This window comes from Rutilus rutilus (assembly GCF_951802725.1).
Source record: "Rutilus rutilus genome assembly, chromosome: 5".
Taxonomy (NCBI): Eukaryota; Metazoa; Chordata; class Actinopteri; order Cypriniformes; family Leuciscidae; genus Rutilus; species Rutilus rutilus.
In genome coordinates this window covers 15319601-15334472 of record NC_140213.1, presented here as the reverse complement: position 1 = coordinate 15334472, position 14872 = coordinate 15319601, and the positions used below count along the sequence as shown (strand labels likewise).

Sequence of the window (14872 nt, the reverse complement as noted above, 5' to 3'; positions counted from 1 at the left end):
TAGAATATTTGCTCTAAAACTATGTGAAAATCACCCTGACTTCTCATTCAGAGAAGACAATATATTGATTTAAAATTTTTACGACGTGTTTTGTGTGATAAAGCTTTATGCGGGAGGGGCGGATCACCTCATTAATATGTAAGCTTTCCACACCTGAGAAAGACAAAGACACTCCCTAATGGCCCTATTAGGAGCTTATCAGGGCCCATCATTCTGAGCAACCTTGCACAAAGAATGAGGAGATTTAAAAAAGAATGGCTTTTAGATTGTTTGGATTTATTTACAACACAACAATCCAAAGATACACAACAAATAAGCACTTATTGATAACAATGATCCAAAGAAAGAGACCTTTGTGCCATTCCTAAAAACATTGTACATACCTTTCATTTCCAAGGTGTTTGATTTTCACTTTACCATGTTCATGTACAGAGACATGTACTGTGAATGTTGAAGTCAGCAGGACTCAGTGGCATCTGGGCCCTGAAAAAAAAAAAAAAGTGAACATACTGATATCAAGAGAAAGGCCTGCACGATTTTGGGAATACATTTTAGATTTTTCTGGTTAAAATTGCTTTTTAAAATTCACAGAATACACACACACTCACACAAATGTTTCCAACAATATATTATATAATGAACACCAGGTTTGTTGTGCATTGTAGGCATAGGCTATGCGCAGTGCTGCATAAAATAATAACAATATAGCAGCCTATATAAATCTTCCAAATATTTCAGTAACAACTAAGCTAGAGAAAAATATATTGATTATCATGTTACTTCAAATGTTTCCATTCGTTATGATGATATGAAATGAAATAATAGTAAAACATGAAGCCATTTGGAGCGTTTTGCTTTTCCAAAATATGATACATTCAAACGCGATCGCGCTCAAATATAAAACATTATGGTTACCATATACATATCTACGTTTGAGCAGATATCCACAAACACAGTAACAGTAAACACGGGTCTAAATATTATAATATTCACCATATATCTAGCAACAGTTCAACTGCAATGTGAAATTTATGCAACAATAAAAAAACTAATACGTAAGAATTTCTTACCTTATCTTTCTTGTCTTCAAATCGCGTTCTTCTTCTGGGGTAAAGCCAATGTAAGCTCACAGCATGTCTTTCAAACTCGACGAAAAGCAGAGACTGATGAAGTGTTTTGTTTTTGAGGTAATGAGCGCGTTCGCGTTCCATGTGGAGATTTGCATGTGAATGTCTTTTGCGCGAGTAAGCGTGGTCAAATTAAAACTAATTAGGAAGCGTTTGAGAAGCTGGACATCTTGTTGGTTTTATACAAATTACTTAAACAGAGAATATTTGTTTTCAGTTTGAATCCGATCATTTAAAAGTACACACTTAAATGTTTATAAAGGTATATGGCTCATAAATGTGTGACAAGTATTCGCTGAGTTTTGTTTCAGTTTATAGACGTGCTCAAGAAAAAAAAGTTCACCGCGACGGAGAGGCAGAAAGCACACCCTGATTAGTAATTTCCTACTCCTAAATTCAGAAAAAAACAGAGATTCTAATTATTGGACAAAAAACTCCCACACATAATAACCTAGAATACTGTCTAACACTTTATGGCTGCTCTGTCAAGTCCTCGTCATCGGTTAGGAACCTGGGTGTGCTCTTTGATACCAAACTTTCATTTGAAAGTCACGTGTCTAGTACCTGTAAAACCGCATTTTTCCATCTTAAAAATATATCTAAATTACGCCATATGCTCTCATTGACAAATGTGGAACAATTAGTTAATGCGTTCATGACCTCAAGGCTAGATTATTGTAATGCTCTACTGGGTGGTTGCCCTGCACGCTAAATAAACTACAGCTAATTCAAAACGCAGCAGCTCGAGTTCTTACCAGAACCAGGAAGTATGACCATATTAGCCCGGTTCTGTCAACACTGCATTGGCTACCTATTAAACATCGCATACATTTTTAAATATTGCTGATTACTTACAAAGCACTAAATGGTTTAGCTCCGCAGTACTTAAGCGGGCTATTAACGCATTATAGTCCTTCACGTCTATTGCGATCTCAAAATTCCGGCCAGTTGATAATACCTAGAATATCAAAATCGACTGCTGGCGGTAGATCCTTTTCCTATTTAGCACCAAAACTCTGGAACAGTCTTCCTACCATTGTCCGGGAAGCAGACACACTCTGTCAGTTCAAAGCTAGACTAAAAACACATCTCTTTGACCTAGCATTCACATAATACACTATAGACTTCTATAATTCAATGTTAGGCTGCATAGATTAGGTCAGCCGGAACCGGGAACACTTCCCATAAATCCTGATGTACTCGTTACATCATAAGAAGAATGGCATCTACGCTAATTTTAGTGTCTTTGTTTATCCCAAGGTTTTCCCGCAGCCTGCCGGATCCAGGCCGTATCCAGATCTGACGAAGGACCTTCACCTGGACCCGATGACAACGCTGTGCTGAAGTGCCAACTAGTCTCTCCCTATGGAGGATCCCTTTACCACTCTACAGATAAAGCGTTGTCGGGAAAATTTCGTTTCGCGCACCTACCCTGAAGTGACAAAATAAAATAAAATTCTGTATCAAAATTCATAAGGAAAGACCAGTACTTTGTTTAGGCTTGGTTTGTAGGGAATTACAAACCTGCACACGTATATTCAAACGCACATAACTATAGAACCAATTCTTAATGCGCATGTGAACGCCATCAGCATTTATCACAGGTTCGCATTTAAAGTCTGTGTAGAGAGAATGGTGTCTTAGCGGCCCCTAATTTAATAACAAATGATCGTTGTGACGGAAGCGAATCAATTAAAACTAACTTTAGCTGGAAAATAACTTTATTGAAGAACCGCTATAAAGCCAAAACAATCTGTTACCTTAAATTATACGCTTATCTCTGTAAAGCTGCTTTGAAACAATCTACATTGTTAAAAGCGCTATATAAATGAAGATGACTTGACTTGACTCGAATATAATGAATATATGTATATAGTGAATCATAAAATTCCTTTCACAGGTTGTTTTATTCTCTTACCTTAATTTTAAACTCCAACTGGGAATTGATGGTGTACATCATTTCCGTTCTCTCCATTGTACGAGCGCCCTCATTACACTTCCTCACAAGCTGCATATACACACATACAGACAAAAGATGGTGATTATTAACTAAGACTCTCTCAGACAAAACTAGAAAAATCCACAGTGGTAATTCCTGGCATTTCTTACCTTGCTGACAGCATGCAGAGCTTTTTTACATGCCTCGTAAGGGATCGAATCTTTGGGCGTCTTCTGGCATATGGTCTATAAGACAAAAACGTTTTGAATCAAAATTATCTTTCAACTGTTGGTGCTTTTGCACACAGTTTAATATGCTATATAAAACAGACTTGCAACAGAACTTGTTTCTTGTATATATAATAGTTTTCGGTTTATTGGTTTATCCGGCAGCTTTTTGAACACTTTATATTTAAAGGAGTGCTCTCAAACTTTCTCTCACGCTTGTCTGATATTTCCCAGCTAGAGATTTATTTGTTTCTAAGCTGTGGGAAGAAAAAGAGAGAGAAGGAAAGAAAATCAAACCCAATTTTCTCATACTCAGAGCCAGCCAGCCCAGCTCTACTGTCCTAAACTCACCGCCAAGCTCAGGGGACCCACAAACAAAGAGACAGAGGGATGGAAAGATGAGAGGGTGATAAAGTGAGAAAAGGTCTAGAGGAAGGAGAGAAGCATGGTGATAAATGAAAACATGAGCTTTGAGGATAGGGACCATGGAGATGTTTCTAGGTCATCTTTAGTGAAGCTGACTCCCTCACTTCATTTTACATACACAATCCTCTGATAAGGGAAAAGACGACAGAGAGAAAACAACACCAACACTTTTAAAACATCTTTTAAATATAATAAAACAACTCCAACTCAAACCATTTACCTTATGCAAAAATATTGCAGAAAAGTCTCAAGCAAACAAAAAATTTATCTTAACAGAATTGTTACAGTTGAACAGCGAGGCCCTGAAAGATAATTTTTTTATTTTAAACAGAAGAGAACTAGAAGAGAGTTGAAATTTGATAAGGTATGAAGAGCAGAGAAAGAAAAACAAGTAGCAAGTGACTTTAATTAGTTTAATATGATGTGTTATGTAACAGGGAAAGTCCTGCAGGTCAAACCAACCAAATAACATTAGTGGAATCTCAGACACAGAGATGCAGCTAATGTTATCAAAGCATAAGATACATGTCAGAAGATTGAGAATGCAGTTACAAAAGAGCTGAATGTTTATGTCAGTGTTAGAGATAATATCTCTAATACCTCTACTAATATTATTAGTAGAGGTCAGACTGGGTCTGAAGGGGAAGAAAAGGGATAATGTCACTCACATCCATCAACAGGGGCAGCCGTGTGACTCTCTGCATGGGAAGGATGAGGAAGGAGATCATGGGAAGGTTCCGGCAGTCTGGGTGGGCCTCGATTCGTGTCAGTACCTCCTTAAATGATGAGGTTTTATTTCTGAAGGGATAAACAGACTGTTAAACTAGTGATGGGCTGCAGAGTGTGATGTGATTGCAATTGGAATTGCATTTTTCATAATTGTGTCTCTTGAGACAATGTTTCAATTACAAGAAACAATGTACATAATTGTTAAACATATCCTGAAAATATCTAAAACTTTTTTCACAATGTGACTTTTTATCTTGCAATTGTGAATTTATCAAAGTTACACCTATATCTTGCGTTACTATCTATCTTATAATAGTGATTAAATGTGATCAAATCTCAATTTGATTTGATCTGCCAATTGCGACTTTGTTTCTCTTAATTGTAACTATATCTCAATGTGACTGTCACAATTGCAAATTTGTTTCTCTAAATCACAACTATATCTTTTAGTGTGACTTCATATCTCACAGCTGCAATGTAATTTCTCATACTTGCATCTTTATATCTCACAATGTGATATTGCAACTGCCACTTGACTATTTTTATTTTTACTCTGAGGCAGAAAAAGGCTTCATAGAAATTTGATCTCTGTCCAGGAAAAGCTTCAGATCTGCTGGGCTAAAGGGTAAAAGTCAGAGGTGACTTTCAGTCGAATCAGTGACGAGTTATGTGTATATGTGCTGTACTCACAGGAGCCTTTGCAGGGTCCTCTGCTGGTACACTTCATTCGAGCAGTATGTCACATAGGGGTCAAAGTTTGCCTGAGCATGCCTTGTAACAATGTCACTTATGTCATCGATTACGATGTTCTGCTGGTGCCGATCTTCAAGTTCCTTGAAAAACCTGGAAGGAAAAAGGAAAGAATACAATTGCATTAGGGTGTTAACATGCGTGACATGCCTCACATAACATCAACACGAGTCAAAGTCAATGAGGGGAGCAACGTTTTAGTCATTCCGCATGCACAAACACGCATATACACATGCAACACAAAGCCAGGAAACTGTTCTAACACCTCCTTCCCCAGCCTATGATCACATCAGAGCACAGGACATCCCAAAGCCGCTCAAATGACCAACCAGGGATGGCAGCATGAAAATCATACACACATGCTCTTCCTGACCAGACACACACTTCATGACCCGTCATAGGGTATTCACAATTTTTCAGTAATCCAGAGGATGCAGCTCAGAGCCATCTGTGACCCCAGGACCTATCTACAGGTGTTTGGTGCCCTATCAGCTTTACAGAGGGACAAGAGTTAACCGGTGAATTTCAAATGAACACGACTCAAAATAAATTTGGGCAAAGGATAAAGTTGTAACGGTAAGTGTACAGAATAAACACAGTGTTTAACTGAAAACGTACCAAACCGTCACTTCAAAACCGAGGTATGTATCGAACCATCACTTTTGTGTATCGTTACACTTCTAACAAAGGGTAAAAAGCAAACATCTATTTCTGGTCTTGGGGGTAAAAACAGTCACTGAAAGCAAAGTTCAGCTGCTGTGTCAGGGAAAATCCATCAGAGGAGTTTTGAAATTTGTTTTGACTTACAGAACAAAAGTCTCTCTATCCACAGCAAAGGAATCTGATCTTTTATGTGAGCAATCCATCACACAAGCCAACCCACACGGACACATATGCAGCAGGCCATTTCAGGAATGCTTTGCACTTCTGTTCTGGTGCAGAATCAAGGCAACTGTACATGTTCATGTATATCTGTTTATCTGTCATTTATAGCAGGCCCAGTGTCTGTTCAAATGAGACCGAATCATGTTCAGGAATCATGGAGGACCAGAGGGAAAGTCCCATTTTGTGCACTATATTCAGCCAAACTGAAGTACATCATCAATGACATTAATATCACATCAACTAATTACTGCAATGAGAGGTACATAAAGACAAAAAGAAGGACCAAAGAACTAACTATTCTGGATGTCCTTTGTCTTTGGCTCTCTATCAATGTTTGTTTGTAATGTGTAAACGTGTTTGTTTATTTGAAACAATATGGGCTCTAGTAAACTGATGATATTTATCTTGCTTATAGAGGAAAACATTAACAACACAGTTCAATATTTCAATATGTCTGTGGTTTGCTGGCCCTAATTTATACTTAATCAACATCATGCCTCTGACTGTAAGAGACTTCTCGCTTTTTATTTATTGTTTACAAATCAGAAGCACAGCTTGGGCTAAATAAATGAGTCTCTTCGTGAAACATCTTGCCAAACCAGTTTACCTTGATAAGAAAACCTTGTTGTAAAAAAACTGCAACTCAGGTGACTCAAGTTTGAGTGCCGACTTGAGGTCATTTTCCTATCTTGTTCCCCTTTCTCTACTCCCCATTGCTTCCTGTGTCATCTACACTGCCAAATCCCAAAAAATAATTATAACTTTATTAAAAACATTGTGCCCTTGAGCAAGGCACTTAACCTCAGTTTGCTCTAGGGGGATTGTCCCTGTAACTAGCATACTGTGGGCTCTTGTACAATTGTCTTGTGTCGTGTCCACACAGCTTTCAAAGTATAAATCACCCATGGATAAGCGTGAATGGATAAGTTTGACGTGCAGTACAATTGCTTTTTTTATAGTCTACCAGCCTTCAGAGGGCAGCACTGAGATATGTCATTTACAGGACATTTGCTTGGAAGTATAGAAGAAAAGTAGCGGATCGCCATTGTATGTAAAGAACCTAAAAGAAAATGTTGCTTTGTTTACTGTTCTTGGAACAGCATGCTATTTTGTATTGCTCTTTCTGCACTCTGATTACTGCACAATATATCACAACTGTGTATATTGCCACTGTAGCAAATTAGCTCTAAAGAAATATTAACAATCAATCATAACTTGTTATAATTGATTATGAATATTTGGATCAGCTAATAGAATAAACTTAATGTAGTAAAATTAATATTACAATCAACCCACCTGTTCGTCCCATGAACACTCAGAGTAAATTGTTTATTAAATCTAAGAAATATTCATTTCCGGCGTAGAGAAATGTCTTTCTTACTGTTGTAATGATAAACAGGATGGAAGCAATTGCAAGTAAAAGGTTTATTGAACTTCAAGTTCACTCTAGACACCACAATGCACAAGAAGAAGACTCAGGTTGACTGCAGAAGATCCGATGAAGATCAATCCAAGCCCAGGGTCAGATCCAGAACACAGACAGCAGGAGAGCGTGACGCAGGGATTGAGATGGGCGATCCAGAAGTGCGTGATGCGGTGCAGGTGATCCAGTGAGGTGAACGGAGTGAAGCGATCCGTATCCAGTGCACGGGAAACACGAGGAAGACTGGAACAGGCACGAACACAAGAAGCTTCAAACAACGATCTGACAAACACAAGACGAAAGACAGGGCATTAAATAGGTTGACTAGATGATCTACAGCTGCCGCTGATGATGATAACGAGCGGTAACGCCCACATGAAACAATCAGTGCAACGAGACATACACACATACACAAACCCACAAGACCAGTATGAGACAGCGGATCTACCAACCGTGACAACTGTACAGTACTACTAAGAGCCTGTAGTCAAAATCTAAATAGTAAAGTAAACTTTGTTGCAAGCAGAGAATCAGAACCAAATACGTATTGTGCACAAGTTTTATTAACTAAATCACGAACATAACTAATCTAAACACACATACATACATGAATAGGTAAAATGGTGAGTGACAGAATGAAACCGGAAGCAGGAAATGGAACTATGGAAAAGATTCACTGGACCTGAAAAGAACCATCAGCTTATCATTTAATGTATACTTGCATGGCCTTTGCAGTGAAACATATCGTAAAGTTCCTGAAGAAGGACTTTTGATGGTCCAATGAGTCTCAATCGATTTCTTCGGCGTTGACTGAAGAAAAGTTGGTGAACTTGAGTGGTTTGTTTGACTCTGTTCTGGTTGAAGGTTTTTTCTCTCTCCATGAGCACATGGCTGAGCACATGCAAATTGTGGCCTGCCGTCCCTGGGCCGGAGAGGCCACGCAGGCAACCAAGGAGTGAGGAAGTCGGAAGAGTTAATGGTTGCCCATTCAGTGATGGTAAAGTTGCAGTTTTCTTCTGAGTTGGATTGAAGAAAATACAGTCTGACTCTGTTGGGAGAGTGAAGGCATAGCAGGCTGTGGTCACACACAGACATCAACCAGAAGAAGCAGCAGTAGAGGCCAGAAGAAGAGAGGCTGGGTCACTGTGAATTTGTCTCTAATAAAGCCTGAGAAAAGCAAACCCCAACTCTCCGGGTTTGCTTGACCAATGAGAAGGGTGGAATTTCCAAGCGGGAAAATTCCTCTTTGGTTGATTTATGAATCTTTGTTACCAGTGCCTAGCCTGGATTTCCCCATGCTGCCTTGCGCACAGCGCGATTTTATTCACGCTGCTAGGCAGCCTGGATTCCATGGACCAGATTTTCGCCTCAGCGAGGGGACCAATCACAGAACGGGGAGGGAGCAGCAAGACGATGACGACGTCTATGCGACACACCGAAGCAGTTTGTTTATATCTATGGATCCAACATGGCAGCAGACGCAAAGTTACCTTTCGATGCAGCCTTAGATAGTGTTCTAAGTAGTTTAGTCGCTGAACGCCATCGTGTACACATAAATCTCTGACCCATCGTCTTTGTTGTAGTGGCCGTTTGTCAACAAACAAAAGAAAATTATACTTAAATCAAACTTCAAACGACAACTTCTATAGCACCCTGGGCAGGTGATGTACGCAGGCAAGAAATGAGTCCAATTCCAGGCTGATTCAGAGTTGTGGCTGGTTTATTTTTTCCAACTGAGCAAACAATACAGCATTTCTCGCGCTGGTAAAAAACCATATGCCCATCACCCAGGTGCTACAGGCCACCTCCTACTTCCTACCTATATTTACCTTTACCTGTGCCCACTACTGCCCTCAGGTGTCTAAATCAAACATTATAATTATAATTATTAAACTAACCAAAAATAAAAACTAAACAAACAAACAAAAAAATATTACCAAAATATATATTACTAATGTAAGCAAAATCATAATAGTAAACAAATTAATTAACAAAATTACCACTACTGAAAGCAAACTAATGTAGCTCCAACAGTCTTCTTCCTCGTCGTATTTCTGTCGCTCTACATGCATCATCTGGTATAATTGAAACGAATGGCTATGAGCTACGTACAGGCGCATTTGATAGACATTCGTAGCGCCCAATAACCGGCTCTGGGCATTCGTAAACCACGCCTCAAATACGAGAAAATGAACATGTGGTTCCCAGACCACGTCTCAATGAGACGAGGTCTGACGTTAGCCAGGCTAACCAGCGCCCCTATTTTTGAGAATTTTCTGAAAATGACATACCCAAATACAAATGTCTGTAGCTCTTAAACCCTATGGTCCACATTCATAACTCTGATCTTTTTTTTAAACTATACACTTGAAACCTTGCTACCCAAGAGTCATTATAACTCAAAGTAGCATAGGAACAGAGTAAAACAAGGTAACATTTACATGAAAGTGACTCACGATTTCTTTGAATGAACTTCACTTAGGGAAAAATTTATCAGACTTTTATATTAAAGGCCTGAAAACACCATAAAGATAAAATTGAATGTCTGACCATGTTTTGATTAAAATTTGAGGATGATACTCACAAAAATGTAGTTTCTGTAAGCTTTTATTCAAGAAAAGTATAGGCGTCTTTTCCAAAAGGCCATTTGGAGACTCCAAATGGACACCTGGCAACCAACCACTTGACATAAGGAGTAAACACTACATAGACCTACTACATACATGTATATAAATTCAGAACTGTTCTGCCCATCAAACCACACAAGAAAAAACGATTTCAGCACAACATTTGAACATTTTAACAAAATACTCATTTTGAACAATTCTAATAAAACATTTCTCACTAGATGTATAGACATTCCAGAAGTGATCGTTTTCCAACTAATGTATAAAATATACAAAAAAAAATAAAAAAAATGTTTTAGAACATTTGTAAATACAACAGTGGTTTTTACTCAAATAAATGACAATAAACTGATAATAATAACGAATATCCTATTACTTTCTGCTGCTTTTCGCCGCTGTTCCTCATCACCTTCGTCCAAAACACCACCAAATCTCTTCTGTAGTCGACGATCCATGATAGAGATGTTCAGATATAAGCGTTGGAGTAAATCCGTGCGTTTATACGAGCTCTGAGTGGCGAAACAATGCGCTCGGTGTGTGTGTGTGCGCTCTGCGTGTGAAATGGCAAAAGCGCACGTGTGAACGAAAACTTTGCGCACTTGAATTTGACGAATCTGCTTGCATAAACTGTCTATCACTGCCATCGATTTTAGTTGGTTAATACTCCCATCAATCAAAACTTTGCTGACTAGACATTGGCTGGCTTTATCAAGGCTTTTATCCAGCCAAAAACCAAGGTGCAAGAGTGACAGGTTGCGCAGCCTGAAAGGCGCTCCCTTTATGTTTTGGTCAAAAACAAAGCCTGTGATTGAAGGAGAGAGAAGGGGAATGTCTCATTAGACTTTAAACTACCGGGGAGAGATGGCTTTTGAGTGTTGGAATATGGATTAGAATTGATATTTCATTGAAAATTAACATGATGCGAACTCTCTCGAAAAGGCTCATGCAAACAAAGGAGGATATTTCACTTTTTTCCCTATTTTTTTGTTATTTTGGATTAAAAAGTGGGATGCATTTTGAAGAGTAGACCCTTACATTGAAATGTATGCTTTTGTTCCTTGGATTCGTCCGAACTGATCTGAACCATAGGAGATGAAATTATTGCCGTTCATTTTGTTCATGTTTACAATACCAGTCCTTCCCCTTTCCTCTCTGGTGTACTGATTGCAAAAACAAGTTCAGAACATGATTCTTGAGTGTTTTAGCTTTAAAATGATGCATCGTTTATGATAGTCAGTTGAATATTTGTTATAAAACAAAGGTAAAAAAAAAGTAATAAAAGTATAGACACGTCCCCACGGCCCGCCCATGGGCCGATGCTAGTTAACAGGTTAAGCGTGCTCATTTGCATGTGCAGCTGGATTGGTTTCTGATGAAGAAACTAAGAAAGATTCTTGTAATACTAATATGATGCGCAGCTATCGACATATCATGTACACAATCATTTCGATCTTCAAAGTACCAATTTATAGAGACCAAACATGGTATAGGTGTATAGTATAGTAATATTACATTGACCGTTGGTTCTATCATAAAATACACAGTATCAAAAAAATAATAGAATTAAAAGACACTACACAAGACAGTAAATCATTCACACAATTTTCTGAGATGCATGTTTATTTATAGATCAGTTTGTCTATAAATTAATGCAGCAAAGTCGGTCTTCCCTATGGTCTCTGTCTTGACCACATGACCACATTTTTAACAGCAATAAAACCATCTTATCTGATGGTAGCCATGGTTCTTGCCCTAGTTGGGGGGAAGGGACCATAGATCCCAGAGTGGGTTTTAAAGATTATTTGATAAGTATAACAAATAATTCTGTCTGAATTGTCTCAGTCGTTACTAGTAGACTCTTCTTTCTCAACATTCACCTTACGCATGCGCAGTTGTATTCACACCATCTGCTCGGACACAAAAATTGGTCTGCACACGGATGGGGTGCGCCAACGTAAGTGGACGAAAATTATGTCACACGGACAGTACCGCAGCCCGTCTAGAAACGTGGACTTCTGAAGTATACTTCACACTACTGACTATTACAATCTGCAGAATGTAATTTAACAAGAAAACATGTTAAAATGGATCCGAGAGTACTATACCCTAACTGACAGCAAAATGAAATTAGCTATTCAATAAAACTCTGATAACCTATACAAGCTGTAGTTTTGCCAAGGCATTTAGCTCAAAACTTATTTTACTTTGACTAAGAATGCCATAACCCCTCTCTCATGGTATGTTTACGCATTTGGTTCGATTATAATGAAGTCTGGAGCATTTGCTCTGTTAGAGCGGTTCTATTTTTATATAAGTCTATTTTTATATAAGTCTGAACACCGCGATCCAAACCTTGGTGCGCACCAAACAAGCGAACCGAGGCCCCTGAAGAGGTGGGTCTTGAATCGATCCACTTCCAAACAAACTCTTGTGCGGTTCGACTGAAATATGGACACAAAAGACAGGACAAAAGACATCTAAACGCGCAAAAAAACAGGACGTAATGTCACAAGATTTAACCCTAAAAAGGATAGAATGCTCAAGCATACCTTTTTTTCTCATAATAGGAGCAACGTTGCCCATTACTGTTTAGTACAGGCGTCGGAAATGACTCCTTGCAGCAGTTCTTTGTTTGTGTGGACAACAGAGGAATTCCTGCTACTGTTTTGACTTGCTACTTTTACACATTTGAAGTTCTTCAGGAGTTGTCAGCTGGTAGAAATGCCATCATATGTACACACATAGAATGAGTGCATTTAGCGTAGCACACAGTATTGTTTTGGATGTTCGGTAAGTTCTGTCGCTAAATATACGTCATAAAAGCTGTTTATTTTTTACGTATCATTAGGTTTGGTCTAAAAAATGACAGTGTGAACGCTAAGCGTTCAGGACTAAATGTATCATTTTCTTTTCATATCCGAACCAAACTAACTAAGAGAACCGAACTACAAATGAGAACACTCCCTCAGACATAACACAAATTTAATAACCTCAGACAGTATGCATTAAATGCAATTATCCCACAAGTTCATTATGTTTTACTGGAACAGTGCTCACTGCCAGATGTCTGTAAATGTTTAAAGAATTTAGTAAATATTTAATCCATCTGTGTGAACTTGCCGGTTGAACTTTGATCACAGGTTTTACGTGCACTGGCCACAGCAGTGAACAGCTCTGAGGGATATTTGTGAAGACAATTAAACTTAAGCAACATCCGAGCTCTGTGTTTATAGGATAAAGCTGGTACAGTGTAGAAGTACAGGACATCTAATTTAGTATTACCTCTAAAGACATATAGGTATAGGTATTTTCAGATAAGACATTATATCACAAGTCATAAATTACACACATCCATATCGAAAACGTGAATTTTGAATCTGTTATGTTTATTTAAACAAATGTATGTTGTATCATTTTTAAGTTTAAGTAACCAGATAAGAATGTTTGGGGTGCGAGTGTGTGTGCAGTTTACATTGTAGAGCAAAACTTTCAAGTAACGTCAAGTTATGTTTACCACAGACCTCACTCATATATTGAAAACCCCAATAATAAAAACCCATAGGAAAATATTGAGGAAAACAGTGGCGATTTAGTCTTCAGGGTTTTGATGTCATCCCTGCAGAACTCTATTAGTGTGGGATGAGCATGTGTTAATGAGGCTCACCAGCTGGACTGTTCCTCACAGATGGAGAATATAAAGTGAAACCATTTCTTGTGTTCTCAAAATACAGCACTGTGCTTCTCACCAGAGGTCAGCGGGGGTAAATCCCTTCCGCAGGGCATTAACAGATCAGAAAATTTGTTCATGAGTGTAGGCAGCAGGGATCAGGGCCATAAAAGTGTTGGTATGTGGCATGGACAACACTGACAGGCAGTACATATGACAGGCAGGCAGTACAAAACTGACAGACACACACACACACACAACACACAGGCAAACACAAGATTTTGTCATTTTAGTTCTCTTCCTTCTCACTGACCAGATGGGTGAAGGGCTGAGAGAGTGTCTACATGAAAACAATGGTTCCAAACATACGAGAGTCAGCTGAATGTTCCAGTATGTAACTGATTATACAATGAGAGTTCTATGGTAAATGGAGGTCTTCAATACTGAATGTCCATCTAGATATCTAGTTACAAAATATCCGTAATGTGACAAGTGAAAAAGGATAGTTCAGCAAGTAAAAAAAAAAAATGTATGGTGAAATTTCCAGGGATATGGGGATCTCAATGTGGCTGTGAATGTATGTACATTGTTATATTGTACACATTTTCTTTGGTCAAAAACCAAATGTGTGTCACTTTTACATACAGCTGATTTTTTTTCTTTTAACCCTCTGAGGTCGGCAATCACGCCAGCATGATTTGCTCGGTTTTTTTCTTATCAGTTCAAACGAGAGTCCAAATACTCTGTTGACTTTGATCGTACAAACCAGTTTCATACATCAATCGATCCTGTTAAGTGTGTATTATTTTTGTGTATACTCACAATAAAAACAAAGTGTTGTGCTTTTTGCCAAATAAAGAAAAATAAACATGATGTGAGTTCTGCTTTCTCTCTGTCAGTGAAGTCCATTCTGAAACGCGTCCGAAAATGAACAATAACTCAGCGAATACTCAGTCAAACAGGCATACAGACACACAGGCATGAAGCTTGAGTTCTCTTCTTTTAAATGAAGCAATTTTTATAAAAAACAAATATTCTCAGTTTATGTAATCTGTATGAAAAGAGCAAGATG

The 14872-nt window shown here is 38.4% G+C and overlaps 1 protein-coding gene across 1 annotated transcript in view; it reads right to left on the bottom strand.

The window, feature by feature from the left end:
- The window catches only part of LOC311290901 (rho guanine nucleotide exchange factor 26-like), a 164275-nt gene that overhangs the window by 80421 nt on the left and 68982 nt on the right, over positions 1 to 14872 (bottom strand). The window contains exons 7-10 of the mRNA XM_084409646.1: positions 5139 to 5291; positions 4388 to 4517; positions 3237 to 3311; positions 3046 to 3135 (exon numbers count right to left, since the gene is read on the bottom strand). Of these exons, the coding sequence (XP_084265772.1) occupies positions 3046 to 3135; positions 3237 to 3311; positions 4388 to 4517; positions 5139 to 5291 (448 nt within the window). The remainder of the gene's footprint in view (positions 1 to 3045; positions 3136 to 3236; positions 3312 to 4387; positions 4518 to 5138; positions 5292 to 14872) is intronic.